At 45.9% G+C, this 23728-nt stretch overlaps 1 protein-coding gene across 3 annotated transcripts in view; it reads right to left on the bottom strand.

Moving 5' to 3' along the window:
* Positions 1-23728, bottom strand: part of STK32B (serine/threonine kinase 32B) — a gene marked incomplete at its 3' end in the record, with an annotated part of 343715 nt that overhangs the window by 218000 nt on the left and 101987 nt on the right. For all 3 annotated transcript variants that reach the window (XM_082653127.1, XM_082653128.1, XM_082653129.1), the window contains exon 3: positions 5080-5231. In XM_082653127.1, the coding sequence (XP_082509253.1) occupies positions 5080-5231 (152 nt within the window). The remainder of the gene's footprint in view (positions 1-5079; positions 5232-23728) is intronic.

Raw genomic sequence — 23728 nt, 5'->3', positions numbered from 1 at the left:
GTCAGCATGTCCTCATGTTCCCCGCTGGAAGAGGAGAGAACTGGTCCAGCCAGCCCCAGACTAACCTGAAAGACGGGTGCTAATCATATCAACAGCAGTGGAGGTCCCTGGCCCAGCGGTCACCTCATGCCTGGGACCATGTGGATGCTTGTTATGTATTCCCCCATTTGGTCCTTATAGCAACTCTATCATGTGGTCATCTTTTCACTTCCATTTTCCAAATAAGGAAACTGAGACACAGGGGGGAGAATCAAATCACTCTCGAGCCCCCGTATTAGTCTGCTCAGGTTGCCATAACAAAATACCACTGCCTGGGAGGCTGATGCACTGGAAGTTAGTGTATTCTCACACAGTTCTGAGACTGGAAGTCCAAGATCAGGGTCTGGGCGTGGTCGTGTTCCAGTGAGGGTTCTCTTCCTGGTTTGCAGACAGCCACCTTCTTGCTATGTCCTCACATGGCAGAGACTCGCTCTCTCTCCATCTTCTTACAAGGCCACCATCCTTTTGGATTAGGGTTCCACCCTAATGACCGCGTATAACCTTAACAGCCACCTAAAGATCCTGTCTCCAGATATAGTCATATTGGGGGTTAGTCATATTGTGGGGCGGGAAGGGGGCGGGGAGGCCACACAGTTCCAGAGTAGCCGCTTTGCCTACAAGAGGCAGAGCTGTCATTAGAACCTGGGAGATCGGACCTCAGAGCCCGAGTGTTGAAACTCTCCCCGCCATCTCTCCCCTCCCCGCCATCTCTCCCCTCCCCACCATCTCTCCCCTCCCCACCTCTCCAGGGCTCCCGCTAGTGCACAGCCCTCTTCTCTGGGGTGTGATTTTTCATTGCCTTTTTCCTTTGCCCCAGTTGTCTTAAGCCCCAGAGAGCAAAACAGCTTTGCTTCAGAACAGGTGAAAATATTGCACTTGACAACTCCACCTGGATCGTCCCGGGCTTGGGAGCACCCATCATTCGTTCTTTAGAGGGCAAATTGTCGTGAAAACTAATCAGTGCCCGGCCTTTGCCTTTGCCTTTGCCTTTGCCAGTTATAGAGCATGTCAGCAAAAGAGAAGAAGGACAAGGGGCGTAGTCAGGCTTTCCAAGTCTGCGATAATTCACCCTCCGTGTAATGAGATGAAAAGCTGATGTATAATTAATTTAAAGCAGTGGTGTCCTTATGAACCTGATGAGCAATCCCACGCCATGCTCCCTCCTAGCAGGGTAAGGGAGGCAGCAAACAGAAGCCCAGCAGGAGGGGCTCCATGCAGGGAGGAAGGGGGTGTGGTGGGCTAAGGAGGGTAGGGTCAGGGCCTTCTCACAGCAGCCATGGCAGAAGGGTTGTGAATGTGGGCCATGATGCCAGACAGCCTGGGTTCAAGTCCCATCTCCTCCATTTATTAGTGGTGTGACTCAGTTACCCCATCTGTAAAATGGGGACAATAATAATAGGATGATAGCAGGAAACTAAAGAGGCCGTTAGGAGGATTAATAGCAGTTAAAGAAGACACTTATCAAGTACCTAATAAACGTTAGTGGTATTTGCCTACAAGAACTGGAAACCTCGGGGCACACTGGATGATCTTGAGTTTGAATCGCAATTCCGTTGATTCAGGTAAGATCATGAACTGCGTTGAGCCCTGCTTTACTTCTTTGACAAATGGGGCCCAAACCCCTTGTCCCACAGGGCTGTTATGAAGACTCCAGCACAAGGATGTAATGTCTGGGTGGCAGGTGCCAATCACGTGGTGGGCACAGTCACTACTGTTTTCTGGAAACAGCTCCCAACCTCCCTCTGCAGATTCCTAAGACTCAGGTGGGACCAACCTCCTGGCCCCTTCCCCACTGCTTTAGGAAGGAGCACATGACCAGGTCAATCACGCCCGTGACCTTCAGCCTCTGCTGTGGCTGTTCAGCTAGTAGAAGTAGGAAAACCATCAGTCAGCATGAGTCGTGGCTCTGAAACACAGCCAGCACAGGGGAAAGCAGGAGATAGAGACCGAAGTCAGCTAGAATTCTAGACTTTTTAGGTATAAAATCCAAGAAATTCCCTTTGGTGTTGAAGCAAGTTTAAGTTTCTGCCCCCTGAGCCACACAGTATGTAAAGTACTCAGTACTGCCCAGTGAATTAAGGACCCTCTCCTTTTCACTTATAGCTGGAAGGAGCATTCCTCTCTCTCTCTCTCTCTCTGTATCATCCATCTATTATCATATGTAGGTATACACATGCACACACACATATATACATAACCTCTTACAGTAAACAATATTTTCACTTACAGAAAATATACTGTCATATCTTTTCCTATCAGTTAACTCTCAAAACAGTGCTAGCAGTAAACAAGGTATTATTTTCACCATTAGCAGGTGAAAAATTGAGGCCAAAGAGTTGGAGACTCCAAAATCAAGCAGCAGGTTCTATCCTTTCTTGCTTATGATGGGAATCCAATGCCCTAAGAGGCCAACGTGCACAGGGAGCTTTCCCATTGACCCAGCGCTTACATGGAATTAAAGGGGGTCTGTCATTAATCTGTTGGCATCTTGGAGACCATGAACAGAGCATCGAAAAACGGTCCTAAAAAGGGAGGATGCCGACACATCCTCCCTCCTTCAACACACATCACAGTCCAGATGTACATCCCATGCCCTTACTCGGTCTGAGGAGTCTCCCCTGAAACAGTTCAAGCTCAGAGATCTTCATCTCAGCATTATTTACATTGGCAAGATAATTAGAAACAGCCCTAAATAACCTATACGACAGGTTAGCGGTTAGATGTCTTATTGAACTTCTCCACAGTGGAAGGTTATGTAGCCATTAGAAGTGATTTACAGAAAGTTTGTAGTAAGGAGATAGTGCTCCTACTAGACAATTAATTTGAAAAAACAAAACCCAACATTGTTATGCATGGTTTTATATCAATGACATTTACAGTCATATTGATATGAGAAAAGAAGTATAAAAAGAATTACACACCGAAATGTAATCTGGTGGTGGTAGGATTCTGGATAATTGTTGCCTTCTTATGTATGTCATTTTCTGTATTTTGCAATGAACCTATGTTGCTTTTCTGATTAGAAATGATGCAGCCACAGTGGAAAATAGTACGAAGATTCCTCAAAAAATTAAGACTATAAGTACCATGTGAGCCAGCTGTCCCAATTCTGGGTATTTATCCAAAGAATACAAACACATTAATTTGAAAAGATATTTGCACTCCCATGCTCCTTGCAGTGCTATGTATGTATAATAGTGAAGATATGGTAAACACCTAAGTGCCCATCAACGGACAAATGGATAAAGAAGATGTGGTATATATATACAACTGATTACTATTCTGCCATAAAAATATAGATGAAATCTTGCCATTTGAAACAACATGGATAGAATTTGACGGTTATTATGCTAAGGTAAATACGTCAGATGGAGAAAGACAAATATTGTATGATTTTACTCATATGTGGAACATAAAAAGCCAACAAACAAAAAATAAAGGAACAAATCAGATCAATCAAAAACAAACACGTACATACATACTGAGAATAGAGGAGTGGTTACCGGAAGGAAAGGGATGGGCTGGGGGAAGGGGAGTGAAATGGGTAAAGGGAATCAACTGTATGGTGATGAACGGAAGCTTAATTTTTGGTGATGCGCACACTGTAGGGTATATGGAAGTAGAAATATAATGTTGTACACATGAAACTTATGCAATGTTATAAACCAAATGTCACCGCAATAAAAAATAAATTTAAAACATTTCCTCGTACCGCAATCAAAACACAAAGAGGTTTATTGCCCCCAAATAACTGAAGTGTTTGGGTGGCTGGAGACATGACAAATGCACACTTGTTACCCAGATTCTAGTGTATGACACACAGTATGGCGTTTGCCCACAGAAATGCCCAAGTCTGAGGCATCTGCTGGGCAGACTTGGATTTTCTCAAACAGGACAACTGATGTCCCTCCTTGTCCTATCACCCAGTGTTCAGAGTGCTTCTATATATGAAGGGCAAGAGAAATAATTGGTGATATTAGGGATTCAGGCTAGGCTAGACTTTCCCATCAGAAAGGATGCTCTGAAGATCAAAAGATGCAGAATGCAACTGTCAGATTTTGTTTCCTAGAATAGCCTGTCCTCTCCCCTTCAACAAAATCCAGCTCAGGAAACATTGATTAAGTGCCCCCAACATGTCTGAGGCTGTATTAGACTCCCAGAAACAAAGAACCAGGAAACAGTCTTTGTTCTCAAGGAGCAAGTGATTTCTTAGTAAGGACAGATAAATAAACAATAATTTGGGTTCAAGGTGATGCAGGCTATGTTGGGTCAAGCACAGGTCAAGGTGGAGACATGAGGAGTGTTCACCCAGCCTGTGGGGCAGCGAAGGCTCCTCGCCTACGTACCTCGAAAGCTGAACCAAAGGAATGAACGGCATTTGGTCAGAGGAAGCTGGGGAGACAGGAAGGCGGAAGTTTCAGGAAGAGGAGACTTCACATGCAAAGACACAGAGGCAGGGAAACAACCAGCAAAGGGGCAAATCTAGGACACAAATTAAAGCAGAGATGATAGCCAGGGGTGGGAGGGAGAGAAAGTTCCAGAACATGGCCCCTAGCAGGCCTCATCGGCCAGATTCAAAACCTGGAATTTAGCATGTCCACACCGGGCAGCCATCCTAAGTGGAGTAAAACGTCAGCTCCTCATGTTCATGGCAAGTCCTGCTTGCCACGAACACTGTGGGTGTAATTTTCTAAAAAAGTTAAATTCCCCTTAGAAGGCTCCATTTGGCATCCTCTTATCACATTCTACATGTGTTCTCGAACATACAAAAACCTTCTCTTCTAAACCGATTTCAATTCTGATTCACCAGGTAAGAGGACCGAATGAAAATTAAGCCTATGTTTAATGATTTCATCAGAAAATGTACTCTACTGATTAGTCATCAGAAAGTGTACCCAACGAAATATTCATAAGAATATCTGAACCCAGAAAATTTCATTTCTTTCTCTCTACAGTACAGAAGCTTCCTTCTAGCAGAGCCGGATTTGCATTTGGCTCCATAATGAGGATTTCACCGGAGCCCTGGATGGAATCACTCACCACAGATTGACCAAGAAAGGATGCTCCAGCCCCTGCATGATCTGGAGCTCCCGGAAGACGTTCCGGACTTCGTCCCTCTCGATGCACTTCTGCTTGTTCATGTATTTCATCGCGTACATTTTCTTAGTGTCTCGCTTCTGCACGATGCAGACCTAAGTGACAGCCAAAAGGGAGAACATTCAGGCCAACGTTTCAAAGGAACAAAAAGGCAGCCCCTCACGGCATCCCTACTCCTGGGTTCAAGTCTTGGTTTTGAAATCTTGCTAGTGGAGCAGTGCTGGCTACGCCACAACCTCTCCAATATTTGCAAAATGGAAGAGCTGGACCAGATTCACCTGTTGATCAGGTATTTACACTAAGAAAGTGCTGAAAAAGCAGCTGCAGAAACAGAGGGGGAAGAGGCAGCCCTGCACTCAAGGAACTCATAGCCTGGGAGGAAAACAGACAGATGCACCAGTATCTACGATGCTGAGATACACGTATCTGTGCCTCCCGTGGCCCCCGCCCTCCCCACTTCTGCTCACACCTCCATCGCCAGCCCCGCTTCTCTTTGACCGACGATTCTGTCTGCCAGCAGAGCCCACGTTGCTGTAACAGACTGGCGATGCCGAAGAGTGAAGGTCCACAGAAGCAACACTCGGCCCATGCAGGCAGCTGGGGCATCTACACCCCAGACCCCTTGTCCATCCCACGGCTCCCGGAGTTTGAGAGTTTGCCCACAGGGCTAACTGGCTTGACGGCACACCCTTACCAGCAGCCTCCTGCCTTTCCTTCCCTGACTTATTTCCCAACTCACTACCTGTGCCTGCTTCCTCTCCAGGGCCCTTGGGGAGACCCAAACTAAGGGCGCAGGGGCCCTGGGGGAGCAAAGGAGAAGTGGTGACAGCAATGGTGGCAGCTCCTGTACTGAGCACTCTCCTTTGGGAGACTGAGCAAACTGTCTCCTTGATTATCTCACGTAATCCCCACCAGAACCCTGCGAATAAAGGCTCCACCTTCCCTTGAGCACGAGGAAGCTGCAGCCCCGTGTGCACTAGTTAACTTGTCCAGAGTTCAACAAGCCCCTCGGTGTCAGGACGGTGATTCAAACCCACAACAGTCTGATTTTTGAGTGACGCCCTTACTCACAAGGGGCAGCGCTGGGAGGGGGGACATGCTGTCAGAGAAGGCTCTCTCGAGGCACTAATGCCAGAGGGTGGGCATGAAAGGATGGAAAGATGGCAAAGGCAAACGAAGAGGCTTTTAGGGGAAAGGGAAGATATAAAGGAGAACATAGAGCCTTAGGACACCCGGCAAGGAGTATGGTGTGGCTGGAAAAAAGTAGCAGGGTGAACACGTCCTGTATTCCCAACATCCTGATGGGGAATCGTATTCATTTCCTCGGGCTGCCATAACAAAGTACCACAAACTGGGGGCTCAAAATAGCAGAAATTTACCGTCTCACAGTTCTGAGCCAGAAGCTCCAAATTAAGGTGTTGCCAGGGCCGCGTCCCCTCTGCAGGCTCTCGGGGAGGGTCCTTCTTTGCCTCTTCTAATTTCTGGGGGTTGTTATCAATCCTTGATGCCCCTTGCTAGCAGCTACATCACATGAATTTGGGGACGGATACTATTCAACCCCGTACAGTAAGTAGTTTTATTACCCTCCCTTGACAGATAAAGGAAGAGAAGCACAGAAAGGTTTTAGACCTTCCTCACGCCTCAGGACTCAAACCCAGGCTCTCTGCCTTCCCAGGACACACCAATGATGCATCCTCCCTGGGAACAGGTCTGTGATAGAGAACACGAGGGATATGGTTACGGGCCTGGGAATTCGGTGTTTTCTCTGGGCGTCCCAAGTTGGTCTTCTATTGGAAATTGGACCCCTTTTGCTCCGATGTGCTATGAATCTGAGGCAGATACAAGACGGTAGGGAAAAGCCTGAATTCCAATTCCCACTCTGGTTCTTGCTGCCTTTCTGAGCTTCTGTCTCAGCATCTGTCTGAACAGAGTTATCAAAGCCCACCCTGCCCCACTGGGGTGAAACTAAATGAGACCAAGGAAGTGGGAGTGCCCGGCTGTGTCTGATAAATGTCACCCGAATCTCAATGTCTTAAGAAGCACATTTCATGAAATCTCCAAAAGAATGCTTTTCCAGGCAGTACGATTAGTGGCATGAGGTTGAAGGCCCAAGAACTTTACCAGTGAACTTGAAAATATAAAACCACAGAAGGCAAAGGTGTGCTGGACAACAGCCCCTTGGGTCCCTGGTTCGCAGGAATCTGAAGAGAGACTTCCAGAGCCCTGAGACCCACGTCCACAGGCAGACACACAGGGGGCAGATCATTCCACTAATGAGGGTTTCTCATCTCTCTCACTCCTCATTTGCCTTCTCAGAAGAGATGTGGAGTAGACACGGTCTCTGCCAGGGCTGGGAGCCCTGAAATCCAGTTGGCTGCATCATCTCGAAAAGCTGAGTCTGGGCAATGCCCCCGTCAGAGGAAGACCCCTCCCAGCCCCAGCTCTTGTTGGTATGACTGACGAGGGGCAAAGGTGCTGAGAGATGGTTCTCACCTCCCGGGGCAGGATAGGGGGGTGGGCGGGAAGGAGGAGGGTGACACTCATAGCAGCTCGGAGACAGCTCAGGAACTAGCAGAGACTCTTCAAAATGGGATTAGAATTCTGGCTTTCAAAGCAGAGCTCAGGATTTGAATAGGGTTTGGAGGTCTGACTTTGGGTACCAGATAAGGAAGAGAGGTTGGTACAGGACGTTGCCTGGAGCTTGAAGGCTTGGATTTACAAGTCAAAGAAGAGGTTGAGGCCTGGGGTCTTGGCCAGCTCCATGCTGATGAAAAGGTGTGGCTGGCAATCTGTACATCTTCTTTGGAGAAATGTCTATTTAGGTCTTCTGCCCATTTCTGGATTGGGCTGTTTGTTTTTTTGATATTGAGCTGCATGAGCTGCTTGTATATTTTGGAGATGAATCCTTTATCAGTTGCTTTGTTTGCAAATATTTTCTCCCATTCTGAGGGTTGTCTTTTCATCTCGTTTATGGTTTCCATTCCTGTGCAAAAGCTTCTAAGCTTCATTAGGTCCCATTTGTTTATTTTTGTTTTTACTTCCATTTCTCTAGGAGGTGGGTCAAAAAGGATCTTGCTGTGATTTATGTCATAGAGTGTTTTGCCTATGTTTTCCTCTAAGAGTTAAAGGATGCTCAACATCATTCATCATTAGAGAAATGCAAATCAAAATCACAATGAGGTATCACCTCACACGGGTCAGAATGGCCATCATCAAAAAATCTACAAACAAGAAATGCCCGAGAGGGTGTGGAGAAAAGGGACCCCTCTTGCACTGTTGGTGGGAATGTAAATTGATACAGTCACTGTGGAGAACAGTATGGAGGCTCCTTAAAAAACTACATATAGAACTACCATATGACCCAGCAATCCCAATACTGGGCATATACCCTGAGAAAACCATAATTCAAAAAGAGTCATGTACCACAATGTTCATTGCAACACTATTTACAATAGCAAGGACACGGAAGCAACCTAAGTGTCTATCGACAGATGAGTGGATAAAGAAGATGTGGCACATATATACAATGGAATATTACTCAGCCACAAAAATAACGAAACTGAACTATTTGTAGTGAGGTGGATGGATCTACAGTCTGTCATACAGACTGAAGTAAGTAAGAAAGAGAAAAACAAATACCATATGCTAACACATATATATGGAATCTAAAAAAAAAAAAGGTTCTGATGACCCTAAGGCCAGGACAGGAATAAAGATGCAGACGTAGAGAATGCACTTGAGGACACGGCGGGGGGGGGGGGCGGGGGGGGGAAGGGTAAGCTGGGACGAAGTGAGAGAGTAGCATTGACATGTATACACTACCACATGTAAAACAGATAGCTAGTGGGAAGCAGCTGCATAGCACAGGGAGATCAGCTCGGTGCTTTGTGACCACCTAGAGGGGTGGGATAGGGAGGGTGGGAGGGAGACGCAAGAGGGAGGGGATGTGGGGATATAGGTATGCATATGGCTGATTCACTTTGTTATACAGCAGAAACTAACACACCATTGTAAAGCAATTATACTCCAATAAAGATGTTAAAAAACAAAACAACAAACAAAAGTAAAAAGACAAAAAATAAAAGAAAAGGTGTGGCTGGGATCCCTTAACTTCCTCCTCTATAAACTGAGGGCTTGAATCTATTTTCTAAGGCATCTTAGAAACACTCTATGTTTCTCAGGAACACAGAGCTGGACGCGGGGTCTGGAGAGCTGGGCTCTGCTCATGGCCCTCTTGCACGTATCCCTGGCTCCTCTGCCCTTGCTTCTTCACTGGCCAAGCAAGGCAGGTAGCAATGGCTGACTCAACCTGACCAGGGGACAGAGAGGCTAAAATGAAAAAAAGACCGAAGACAAGTCTAAGGCACTGAGTAGAGACAAAGGTCTGCCGGCAAGTCTCAGAGACACAGAAAGAGTTTGGGTTCTCGGGTCACTCTGAGCGGGGCTTATATTCCAGTTCTTTGCTGTGCAACCACCCTCTCTGAGCCTCAGTCTACTCATCAGTAAAATGGGGGTGGTTTGTTCTTACTCCAAGGGCTGTTGTGAGGACATGGGAGGGGATGCTGTGAAGGGCGTGGTGTGGTGCTGTCATGTTGGAGGTACCGAATGGAGGTGAGTTTTCTTTACTTCCCGTAGGGTTATGGACATTTAATGCTCCCGGGACAGAGGCCTCTCAGCAAATGCAGTTATTATTGTGATTACTGGTACTGTCATCACAACCATCATTAAGGACTTATCTGAAGGCAGGGCAGGGTGCTGGGAGGGAGGCATGCTTCCCAGGACACAGGGTCCCATGGCTGGAGCTTGGGGTGACATTTCCTACTGGCTTGCCAGGGTGGCTTGAGCCAATCCCTTCACGTTGCAGACCCAAGGAAGCTGGGACAGGTGGGACCAGCCCTCAGGCTCTCTGTCAGGCAGGATGACTGTGGCACAGGGAATGCAATGCACAAAACCAAATAGGAGGGGACAGGCAGGCTGTAGTCCTGGTTGAACAGTTCTGACCCCCTCAGCTTGTGACGGAGACTTTATTTGGCTAAAAGGTCTTTGCAGATATAATTAAGGCTCTCAAGATGTGTCATCTAGGATTAGAGCGGGCCCCACATCAACCAGTGTCTTTATAATAAGAGAAAAGAAGGCAGAGATTGGAGAGATGATGCATCTTTAAGGCAAGGAAGGCCTAGGATAGCCGCAACCCCAGTAGCCAAGAGACAGGCCCGGGACAGATCCTTCCCAGAGCTTCCGGAACAGTGGAGAATAAACCTCTGCCGTTTTAAATCACCCCGTGTATTAAAGCAGCCACAGGAAACTAAGACAGTCTGTAAATGTCCATCACGGCCATCGACTTCTGGCTGACCAACTCGGCCAGGCACCTCTGTGATCCTTCCTGTGCAGTGCGTTTCATGTGAGCCCCGCAGGTCTACAGTCAGGTGTCCACAGAGCCCAGCAGAGCGTGTGGCCCACACAGGTGCCCAGGAAACATGGGCAGGTGGGGAGCTGAGCACTGCTGAGCCTGGGACCCAACCCTGAGCCCTGCGTGCATTAACTCCCAAATCAGCGCCCGGGACTCCACATGCCAGCCCGATCCCCTGGCCTGTGTCCTCTCCCCCTGAGTCCCTGTGACCAGAGTGACTGCCGGTACTTAGAGTTAGTGCCTGAGATTTCAGAGGCGGGGACATTTCACCGTAATAGCTTCGTCACCAGCAGCGTCTCCTCGGCTCTGGCCTCTGCACATGCCCTTCTGCCCAGTGGGAACTTCCCCCAAATGAAAGACTTGAAGCCCTGCAGGGGCTTTCTTTCACCTTCAGGAAGTGTTCAAGGTCTGTGTCTTGTCATTCAAAGTCCTCCGCGCCTCCGTCACCTCTGACAGCAAGTGCGTGCTCACACCACACAGAGACATACGTACCACACACATACACATACATACACACACCACACACACATATATACACATACGCACAAATACACACACATACACATACACACACCACACACGCACACATCCCCTTCATGCCAGCTACTCACCCCCCTTAGAATTTCTTTAAAGAGTTTCTCCACCACCACTGCTTTCTCCCCTTCTCACTTCCTCCCGGGCCCATGACCCCCTCCCTCCCGCTCACCCACCAGCGCTGTCTCTGCTCATTCGTTACTTTCTGTAGGAGGTTCCCTTTTATTTCGGGGGGGCTGCCTCAACAGCCTTCCCAGTGGGCTCCCACAGCCCCTGTTTCTACTGGGCTGCTTCCTACACTGGATCTGCCCTGTTTACTGACTGACAGGCAGACCCCAGGCACCAGGAAGGCAGGAGCCATGCTGCCTGGTGCCCTACGGAACCCCGAGCTTCCAGAGGCTCAGGCATGTGAACTTGTCACCTTGGCCCCTGACCCCCAGCACGAGCATGTTCTGTTCCCTCTGCTTAGAATACCCTTCCTACAGGCCGTCCCCTGCCTCACCCCTTGCGGGCATCACCATCTCTTGACCTGAGGGCCACCCTGACCTCCAGGCCTGAGCGGGAGTCCACAGAGGCGCTGGAATTTCAGTTAAGACAAGGCCCACCAGGCCCTGTGTGCTCGAGGGAGGTGGGGTCCTCGATGCCTGGACTCACAGCAGGAGGGCCTGCCGGTCCTCCCAGCTCTGAAGCCCAAGGCGACCCCGTGACGCAGGGGATCTGCTAAAACTAAAGCAGCATCTCAGCCTCCTGGGCTCAGGACAGGTGTTCTAGAGGCAACGTCAGCCCTCCTCACCAACAGGCAGCTCTGCCCACATCCTGGGAGCCTTCAAAACAGAAGAGGCGGGTCCCACGTGGCCCCAGGGCTCCTAAGCAGGTCAGCACAGAGCGCTTTCCACTAGACATCACAGGTAATGAGTCAAGGGATGAGCAATTTGGCCAAAGCCACCCAAGCTGCTGACAGGCAAGCCCCCAGTTAACACTCCTCATTAGTCTAATTCAATAAGGACGCCTGATGTTATCATTATTAATTACAATTTATTGGCACAGATAAATAAATGCTAGCGAGCATGGATTTCAGGCGATTTGCCGTGAGAATGGCACGTGTCAAGCACACTGTGCATCAGGAATTTGGGAACTGACCCCAATTCAGCAGAGAAGGGGTAGGGATGCGTGCTGAGAACCTCCATCACACCAGCACCTGGTGGTCCTCAGCCGGACCTTACCTTCAAAGCACTGATGGCCTCGGTTCTGTGGCACCCCCAGAGGTCTGCGAGGGTCCTGGGATGTTGTATTTTGTAAAAACTCCCTGGGGGGAGTCTGATAAGCAGGCTAGTTGAGAATCACTTCGCTGGATTCTTCAGGAAAGTCCTTGTCTGCCTGCATCTTCGGTGACCTTGATGGTCGGGACTGTAACTCTCACTTTTCAGCTCAGGCAAGCCAAGCTCTGGGGGGACAGGTCACCCAGAATCAGAGAAGCCAGAGCTGTGCTGGTAACCCATAACTGTGCGGGTGCAAAGGCTGGCTCTGCCCTTCCATGGACCAGCCTGGATGCCCTTTCTCACCTGACTCAGTTGACCTTCTCTGTGCTGTCCACCCCAACCTCAGCTTGAGGACACTTAGCAGATGCTGTTGACTGATGCACAGCTATAGGGCGACATTAACGGACACTGGTTATGCTCACAGGAGCAAGATTCTGGGAAACAACCAATTTGGGGAAAAGCAAAAAAAAAATTAAGATTAAATAAGGTCACTAAAAAAGAGTGATCATGCTAGGTACTGCTGTTCAAATATCCTTATCTGACAAGAAGACTGTCTTTGGCAGACAATGATTGTTAACTACCCAAATGCATCCTCCCTCTTCTTCCTTTTGAATAGGACAATTTTCTTCAAGGAGGCAGTATGATCCATTAAATACTCATTTGCAGCCGGAAGTAGCCATAGTTCTTGCCAATGAAATATTAGTCTGCTATTGGCTTCTAAGAAAAGTCTTGCTTTCTGAATAAAAGGGAATAGCTACAGATGGTTCCACTTCTCTCCCCTTGGCCACTATTCTTCTCCTTTCTACCTTGAGCACATATGTAATGTCTGGAGCTGCAGCAGCCCCTTGTGACCATGAAGCTACGAAGGTCTCAGAGTTACTGAACCTGTTATCATAGCGCCACCTACCTTCAGACTTCTTGTTATGTGAGAAAATAAACCCTCTTTGTTTAAGACACTATAAGGCAGATTTTCTGTTTCTCACTCCTGAGAACATCTCCATCTGATACACAAACTATACGATGATGTTTCATGGCACAGAAAGTCCATGTGGGCTGTGACCAATGGTGGCCTCACTAGAGTGATCAAAAGTTAGCTTCAAGAAAAATACTCATTTGGATGACTATTTCACTCAATAAACATGTGTGAAATGCCTGTCATGGTCCTGGCATTATGCTAGCCATGAAGATATGACACTGCTCTAGGAACTCAAGGTTCAATGGGATAAACAAACAACACTCAAGAGTGAAAGACAAAGTCGCTCACTTCAGGTCACTGGGCCCTACCTGGCATGGCCCCAAGTCTCCTCTAATTCCATCTGTTACTCTCCTCCCTGCTCACTTCCCACCATGGCCCTTGTGCCATTCCTGTGTCTGCCATGCTCTTCCCCAGGTGTCCAGTCTTGGGTCCTCACCTCCTTCAGGCTCTACCCATGAATCACCTTATCCTATAAGCCATCCCTGTCCTCCATGTGTGAATGAGCTAATCCCTCCTCAGTCCCCATCCTCCCTCCCTGTTTCCTCCATCACCCTGGCCAGGTTCCATAACAGCACATGATTCTTGGTTTGTTTGTTTTCCCTTTGTCTGTCTCGCCCACTGTGGTGTAAACCCCATAATGATAGGGATTTTCCTATTATTCACTGCTCCCTCCTCAGTGACTAGAACAGTGCCTGGAACATCTAGTTGACATCTGTGGCTGGCTGGCTGGAGAAATGGATAATTACTACTTAGGAAAGAACAGTGCTATAGGATAGGTGAGCACATGGGACTAAGGGACCTGAGAAGAGGGATCCTAACCAGGATATGGGATTAGGGAAAGACATTCTGGAAGAGGCTGCATTTGAACTGTTTCTCAGTCATCAAGGGTTGGCTTCATGAGGATGGAGGTGTAGGAAGAGGGGGAAGGAAGTGCATTACCAGGAGAGTGCACAGCCCCTCTCTAAGTACAGAGAGGTGGAACATGCATGGTGCATTTTAGCATGTGTTAGTAGCATTCTCAACTTCCCTATCTGTAAAATGGGGGTAGCAGTGTACTTATCTTAGTGGGTGGTTGTGAGGGTTACATGGTAAGCACTTACTAAATTATTGATTATTATTGTGATTATGATCATCATTCACACATGTACTGAAGGTAAGACCAGAGAACGTTGTAGAGATGTGCAGAAGTGGCCCAAGAAGGAGCTCAGGAACAATTTCACAGTTATTTGGTGTGATGGTTGATTTTATGTGCCAGCTTGGCTGGGCTATGGTGCCCAGACATGTGGTCAGACATGATTCCGTATGTTTCCGTGAAGGTGCTTTTAGATAAAATTAATTTGTGATGAATTTTAAAAGGTGGACTTTGAGTAAGCAGACTGCCCTCCATGTGGGTGGGCCTCATCCAATCAGTTGAAGGTCTGAATAGAACAAAAGACTGATCTCCCCCAAGAAAGAGGGAATTCTGCAGCAGATGACCTTTGGCCTTTTACAGCAACATCAGCAACTTCCTGGGTCTCTAGCCTGACAGCCTATCCTGCAGATTTTTAGACTTGCCAGCCTCCATCATCATGTGAGCCAATTACTTAAATAAATCTATCTATATCTATATCCACACACCTCTTTTTAGTTCTGTTTCCCTGGAGAACATTGACTAATACATGTGGCAATGAGCTAGCCAGGATCAGAAGTCAGCACCTGATTTCAACTTCTCATGGACCCAAGGAGTCACTTAGGCCACCAGTGCTGGGCATTTGGAAGCACAGGAAGCTCAAACTGCTTGGTACTTGATTCTAAACTGTCTGTCCCCAGTCAGCATAAAAAGAGACAGCAGCATGGGGAGACATGCCTTGATTGGGGCACAGCCCCATGGTGTGTCCAGCTACGCTCTAAGCCAAGCCAGTCTCCTTCAGATGCTAAGAAACAGTGCGCCTGTCCCGCGGACACTTCATCTGTGAGTTCTGACCTGTATCAGGTGATACTCCCTGGTGTCCACCCTGAGACAGTGCATGACAGACATCATGGAGATCATGGCAAAAGATGAGGTGACAAAGGTGAGTGAGGAGCAGGTGACAGATGGCTTTGAATGACATGATTAAAGGTCAGTGATGCAGGTTGAATGTGTTTCCCCAAATCTGTATGTTGAAGCCCTGACCCCCAGTACCTCAGAATGTGATGCATTTGTCGATAGGACTTTTTTTTTTTTTTTTGGCGGTACGTGGACCTCTCACTGTTGTGGCCTCTCCTGTTGCGGAGCACAGCCTCCGGACATGCAGGCTCAGCGGCCATGGCTTATGGGCCCAGCCGCTCCGCGGCATGTGGGATCCTCCTGGACCGGGGCACGAACCCGTGTCCCCTGCATCGGCAGGCGGACTCTCAACCACTGCAACACCAGGGAAGCCCCGGCGATAGGACTTTTAAAGAGGTAACTGAGTTAAAATGGGGTCATGAGGGCAACCCAATTGGGTTGGTGTCCTCTGGCCTCCAGAACTGTGAGACAATCACTCCTGTGGTTTAAGGCCCCCAGCCTGTGGGATTTTGTCACATCAGCACCAGCAGAACAATACAGTTGGCTTTTGTCCTGAGGGCACTGGGGAGATACAGAAGGGTTTAAAAAGTGGATCCTAGGTATACAATTGCAAATGAATGAATAAAGGAAAGAACATACAAACAAACAACATGGAAAATGTGGGTTTTGAGGGGGAGGGGAGTTCTTTCTGGCAACAGGGTGGAGGAGAGTTTGGAGGTAATTCCAAGAGGTGATCGTGTGTTTTATAAATAATGCCACTGCTTACGCACACAGTTTCCGTCTGGAGTCATAAGGGACATCACTTTGTCAGGAAACACCAAAAAGTAGTCATGGGGGCAAGGGTCCAGGACCAACGTTGGTGCTGTCTGACACCCTTAGTGCTGGAAATGTATCTTTTAGGGTGAAGCAAGGTTGGGACCACTTTACAGATGTAAAAAGGCCTGGGAAGGCTCATCCAGAATATGAAATGAGACGTCATTGTTGGAAAATGCGAAATGCAAACGAGCAATGACGTCTGTTAAATTGGTCAGTAATGGATCATTTGCTCTGGCCTATGCTTGAAAGCCATTCGCGAATGAGCTTGCATTTCCTGTGATATTTAGCTCTTAATAAAGTGATCCCTGGGAGCCAGCAAATTCCTCCAACCTATGCTTCAAGCCAAACATGGACTAATTAATATGAAAGGAATAAATATTCATTAAAAAGAAATGGATTCCACCGCTTATAAAAGATGTCTGCATGGACCTCCTGGAGAACGGACTTGAGGTTATGGGGAGGGGGAAGGGTGAGCTGTGACAGGGCGAGAGAGAGTCATGGGCATATACACACTAACAAACGCAGTAAGGTAGATAGCTAGTGGGAAGCAGCCGCATGGCACAGGGATATTGGCTCGGTGCTTTGTGACAGCCTGGAGGGGTGGGATGGGGAGGGTGGGAGGGAGGGAGACGCAACAGGGAAGACATATGGGAACATATGTTTATGTATGACTGATTCACTTTGTTATAAAGCAGAAACTAACACACCATTGTAAAGCAATTATACCCCAATAAAGATGTTAAAAAAAAAAAAAAAAAAATAAAAAAAAAAATAAAAGATGTCTGCATGAACAGTAAAAGCTTCTAGTAAAAGTATCATGTTTAAGAATTCTAAAAATGATTCTTACATAAGAATAACAGCTCACTTTGGAAACACAGAGAAGTTAGGTAACTTGCCCAGAGTCATCTGGTTGACCAGAATTCCAACTCAGCTCTGTCAGACTTGGAGGCAAAGCTCTCTAACCATTTTGCTATAAACTGATTAACTCTTGCATTGTCCTGAAAAGAGCAAACATATATTCCAAGTCCCTGCTTGTAGCAGACACAATGTTGGCTGGGCATCTTACACACATTTGCTGCCATGGCCCCATTACTAAGTCTGTCCCTGCCACAAGACCTTTGCATCTGCTGCCCCTTTTGTATGTGATGCGCTACCCCCTGGATCTCCACATGGTCTGTTTCCTTCTTAGCAGTTAGGCCTTGGCTTAAATGTCTCCTTCTCAGCAAAGCCTTCTCTGTTGCCCTCTCCTCCAAGGAAAGCAGGCCTACCCTCCCAGGTCATTGCACTATGCATTTTCTGCAGAGCAACTCTCATTATTGAAATCGCGGTTGGATATTGTTTGTGTATTTGTCTCCCTTACTAAACTGTCAGCTCTATGGCATCAGGGACCTCGTCCATCTTGTTTGCCACACCATCACAAGTACCTAGACTAATGCTGGGACAGAACAGTTGGCATAAACGTTTACTGTCTGACTCAAAATCCTGCTATGCTTTCCACCATGCTACCCTTATCTTAAAAGATGAACAAGATTTCCAAAGACTACATTTTTAAAGGAAAAAAACACTAAGTCAAATGTTTCTGAACATTCAAACTTATAAACATATATATAAAATCGAATCTCCACTTAATTCCAAAATGGATTTGTTGCAGTCTGGGCACTAAATTGGTTAGTCCGCTATTAATCAAAATTTTTTTTTCACACTATGAATTCACATGCAGATGTGAAAATCTGGAATGTGGAATGAGACAGCTAATAATATGCTTGCATGTAGAAATGATCATCATTGCATAATAAGAGTGTGGAGTCTGGAATTATCAGCTGTGCAACTCTTGCTGAATTTTACCCAGACTCTTCCTTTGAGGGACATAAAGAGCTATTATCATATAAATCTGTGCCACTTTTTGCTGTTTTATGTGCAGACTGCCTCTGGCTATTCCATGAATTTTAATTAACTCTCTGTTTATTTTGCTTCAACCCTATGACTCTCTAAGCACGGGGCCCATTTACTAATCCAAGAAACACACTTTGGAAGCAAACTTCTCAGAAAGTTCTCCCAAAGGTATCTTCCTCCTTCCCTTGAAAATAATTAAGCCCTGTTGACTTCAAAGTTGACTCAGAGCAGGACACTCCAGTCTGGACTCTCTCTGCTGGTGCAGGAGCAAAATGTCCAATGGCTCAACGAACGAAGGGGTCAAGAGCAACCTGTGGGAGGTGGAGAGTGAGTCAGGAGAGAGGTGGAAATTGAAGGGGCATTTGTGAAAAATTAGAGTTTGCAGCAGGGGAGATAGAGAAATTCTCCTCAGGATTCTAACCCCAGTCAGTATAAACCAGTCAACTAACTCTTAGCAGTTGATTGGTTAATTGTCAAGTTTTTCATTCATTTACATAATATGTATTCATTCAGTTAATTATATAGAGCATATATGTCATATGTATCATATGCACATGTATATGTAAGTATATATCATATATGAATATAAATATACACACTGCTTAGTGGATATGTATATATGCATGTATTTGTATGTATATACATGCATATATATGTGTGTAGATATACATACATACTGCTTTGTGGGCTTACATATATATGTATACATATATGAGTGTGTATATGTATCTATATAATATATGGTGGGTATCTGTATATCTGCCTATATATAAACTGTTTAGTGGGTGTATATATATATATGTATATACGTATATTTACTGCTTATATGCATATACATTTACATGTGTTTATAAATACTATATGTATGTGTATATACATACATGTAGATGTGTGTGTATATATATGCATGTGTCTATGTATACAGCTTACTAGGTGTGTATATATGCATATTCATATGTGTGCTAATATGTATATATACACTGCTTAATGTGTGTATACGTATATCTATATGCTGATTAGTGTGTGTATGTATGTGCATTAGACATATATGTATGTGTAAATATACATATGTGTGTATATGTATTATACTTTATACATATATATTTGCTTAGTAGGTACTGGAGATACAACTGTGGACAGTGAGGGAACATTGCTGCCCTCAGAGAGAGCTTCTGTTCTGGTGCATGAGACCAACAACTAAGAGGACAAATTAATAAGCATGCAGTGGAATTACAGGTAATGACGGGTGCACTGAAGAAAAGGGGACCAGAAAGGGTACATGGATATGAACTGCTTGGGGTGGAGTCAAGTGGGGTGGATATTCAGAGAGGGCCCCCATTGAGGGGACATTTGAGCAGAATTCTGTATGGTATGAGTGATCCTTGCAGAGTTCTGGGGGAAAGTGATCAAGGCTGAGGGCACAGCAAGTGTAAAGGTTCCGAGTTAGAAATAAGTTCAGCATGTTCGAGAGATGAGAAGATGGGCTGAGCGGAATGAGTAGGAAGATGGAGGGGGTAGAGAGAGGTGTCAGCAAACTAGGCACAAGTCAGATTGCTGGGCCTTGGGGGCCAGCAGAAGAGGTTGGCATTCATTCTGAAAGCAGCAAGCATGTGATCCAATCCATGCTTTATCACATCACTGGCTGCTACGTAGACCAGGGCTTTCCCTCTTCTTTCTCTCTCCCCCTCATCCATTCTCTAGGTAGCATTTATTGAGCCTTTACCACCTGCTGAGCACTAAGCCAGGTGCTGATGGGACTGGGCAGGTGAATATGACCAATCTCAAGCTTTCAGGAATCTCACACTCTGATGGCAGAGGCAGCTGAGCAAGCTGAAGACCATCCCTTGGCAAGATGTGCTGTGACAGATGGAAAGAGGAAGCTAAGAGAGCCAGGTCTTCCCCTGACGCACCCCTTCAGGTGGTTACCTAAAACTTTCCAGAACCCACCACATCACCCAGGGCCAAGAAGACAGGAAAGGCATTTTAAAAATGCCAACCATATGTCAGGTCTGATGTTGGAGGCTGCATGGTCTCTGCCCCTTATTTTCCCAGTAAGATCACTCAGGGCATTCTTTATAAGTCTTTATTTGCCTTCATTGTACAAAGGTATTTTTGTTCTCTTTTATCACTAGAAAGATATCGCTCCATTGTCTTTGGGTTTACATAGTTTCCATTTCCTAACACGATGTGTCCTTTTGTTCTCTGGTTGATTTTAAGATTTTCTCTTAATGGTTTTAAACTATTTATTAATTGATTATGATGATCATTGATGATGTTTTCCTTGTGTTTCTCTTGCTTGGAGTCAGTTGAACTTCTTGGATTTGATTTTATCATTTTCATCAATTAAAAAAAAATTCAGCCACAATTTCTGCAAATATATTTTATATGCCCATCCCTCCTTCTGGGACTCCAATTACACATATGTTAAACTATTGCATTTTGTTCCATAAGTCACTGAGGATCTGTTAATTTTTTTTCCTCTATGCTTCATCATGTATAGTTTCTATTGCTATATCTTCAAGTTCGTTAACCTTTTCTTCTGCACTGCCTAATCTGCTGTTAATCCCAACCAATGAATACTTCATTTCGTATATTGTAGATCTCATTTCTCTAGGTTCTATTTGAGTGGTTACCAGAGGAAAGAGGGGTGGGGGGAAGGGAAAGAGATGGGAAGGGAATTAAGAGGTACAAACTACTAGGTATAAAATAGATACAAGGATATAATGTATGGCACAGGGAATATAACCAATACTTTATAATAACTTTAAACGTAGTATAATCTATGAACATATCAAATCACTATTTTGTACATCTGAAACTAACTTAACATTGTAAATCAATAAAAACATATAAATAAATAAAGTAAAATTGCAATGTCCAGTGTCCAAAAAAATTACTAGACATGCAAAGAAGCAGGAAAATATGACTCACAAGCAGGAGGAAATCTAATAAAGACAAACAAACCCAGGAATGGCGCCAGTGATGAAATTAGTAAATAAGCATTAGTGATCAAATTATTTAAACAATTTTAAACAAAATTTAAAAGAGCTATTATTAATATGTTCTGTATGCTCAAGGATTTTAAGGAAAATGTGAACATAATAAGGATAGAAATGGGCATTCTTGTTTTTCAGAAGAGGAAACATAGGTTTGAAGAAGCTTTATGACTGGTCCAAGTTCACATGGCTAGAAACAGTGGGACCAGAATCTGAGCCTAGGCCTCCCCATCTAGAAAGCCCATGATCTTTCCTCTATGTTATGTTACTTCCCAAACCAAATGTCCAGTGTTTTTGGACACTGATGGACACTATCCCCCTGACCCCCATGGTCTCCTGCTGATACACATGTGACTAAAGCTATAGTTTCAACCTAACTTCTGTATTTGGGAGGAACACGTGGAAACAAAACAGGCTGTGTGCGACAGTGGGGTCCTCTCCAGGCTTCCGATTCATCATATGTAAATGGGGATAATAATGCCCAGCATACTGGGCTTTTAGGGCAACAAGGATGGTAAGAGGGGTCCAGTTCCTAGGACAATGACTGTGAGTTTCTGATTGGTCAGGACTCTACTCCACGTTGCAAATACTGGGAACCCAACATGATCTTGCATAATCAAAACAGGATGCCAGCTCCTGTAGCTGGTAAGGACACTGGATAAGGCTCACAGGACTGGAAGAGCACAAAGGCGGAGGCACTGATGGTACCTGCCCATGTTCCCTCTCCTGCACCTCCACACACCTCAGGATGCTTACTGTGGACACCTGTGACTCTCTGCTGGGGACCTTCTTCTGCCCTGGATGGGATAAGCCAAAAAGTGCAGGAGAGGTAATGCTGCTTAAAGCAGCCCTCCATCAATGATGAACAGGGAACTGTGCATAAAAACATCAGCTTCTCTGACCTTCGGCTGCCTCAAGGCACCCTCGGCATTGAGTTCCAGAATGGACGTGAGTCCAAGGGCCTCAGTGGTGAGTGCTTTCACCAAATGCCCATCCTTGGCTGCCTTGCCTTCTGGGTCTCACTCCCCTTATTTTTCAGGTGTTTCCTGGGATCACCTCCCCCCCAAAAAACTGCTTGCACTCAATTCTCTGTCTCAGTGTCAGCTCCTGGAGGAACTCAAGCTCAGACAGTGCCCAGCAGGGCCAGGACTGGGGTCCAGCAAGTGAGGGGGCAAAATGTTAGGAAGCAATGTCGACCTGCATTTGGAGGACCCTGGGAGCAATGCCTCCTTAAATTTTCACTCCTCGTGCCTTGCTCGCTCGCCCCAGTCCTGACCCTACTCAACAGGAGTCCATCTCTCCACCTGCCTCTTACATCTGTTTGTTTCTTCACTTTGGGCCTCATTCTTTCCTTTTGCAGAGAGACTTTCACCTTCACCAGTTGCTGAGAAAGATGGTCACCAACTCATGCAGACCTGTTTTCTTACAGAACATCATCAGTGAGAGGATGAGAACAAGCCTTTCACCTCTGACTCCATGGAAGGATTATGAATGGCTGGGCTTGGGTCACACAGCCACTCCTTGGACCAAGCACCAGTCTAGCTGAATATGGCCCAAGTGGTTGGCCCAGCCAGGTCACATGCCCATCTCAGAAGGTGAGTGAGGAACCATAATAATTGACAGTCCACATGGGGTGGGGGAGGTGTTTTCCAAAGGAAAGAGATGTTACTGTGATAAGAAAGGGGACCAAAAAGCATGCTGAACAGTCAAAAACAACAGCTACTACAGTCCACTATGATTCTCCATTCCCTTTCCTTTTTACAGATGAGTAAAACTAAGCTTCAGGGTGGCTAATTCACTTTCCCAGGTAGCCACAACTAGTACATATCAGTCAGTCTGCTTCCCAAATCTAAAGTGTCTCCACTGAGATATGTAGAAAAGAATCTGCTGTGCCTCAACTGTCCTAAAATTCAGTCATAAATGGGTTATAAAAATTTTCAGTGAATTCTTGCTAAAATCAATGGATTGCCTGCAGCTGTTTACTTTGGTGCTACACTGGGGAAGCACAACTTCCTCCAGAATGAAAGTAAAATGGGATTTCTGGGAATTCACATGTGCTTTTTCCTGATAACCAAGGCTACTGTCATACTTTAACAATGAAATGTCTTTCTTGAAAACTCTTAATAAATGTCAGATATCAAAACCTGCCAAAGGCAGATAGCAAAGCCAAAATATCCCTTCAATATGAGGAGGGTGGTTTTCTTCATCTTAGTCCAGCCCAGTTCCACCTTGAGTCTCATAATAGTCACATAGACTCATCTACACTTACCATGAAAGGCAGCGATTATTTGGTATTTTGACCACAACAAAGCTACGTTCGATTGCCTTGAAGTAAACTAACCTCGTCCTGAATACTGGATGTCTGTGTACATTTTACATGAATTTGGGTGTCATCAAGAAATTGCTACAACCTAAAGAGGGACTTAAAACTAGATCCTCTATAAAGCTTGCATGTTTTTCAGAACATCCACTATAACCACAGCTTTAATACATTTATGCTCTGGAATACAGGTTCTGAGAGCCAAGCCAGTAGGCAAAGAGCAGCACAGATGTAGGCAGAAAAGGAAAAACCTTTAAGGATGGTGACAGGATATAATCCATTGATGATTCATGAGGGCACATGCTAACAGATTTGGTAGTATGACAGGAAGGGGTGCAAGGAGCTCAGGACCAAAATCATCA

This window comes from Grampus griseus (assembly GCF_964374135.1).
Source record: "Grampus griseus genome assembly, chromosome: 4".
Lineage (NCBI taxonomy): Eukaryota > Metazoa > Chordata > Mammalia > Artiodactyla > Delphinidae > Grampus > Grampus griseus.
This window is presented reverse-complemented; position numbering and strand designations above follow the sequence as displayed.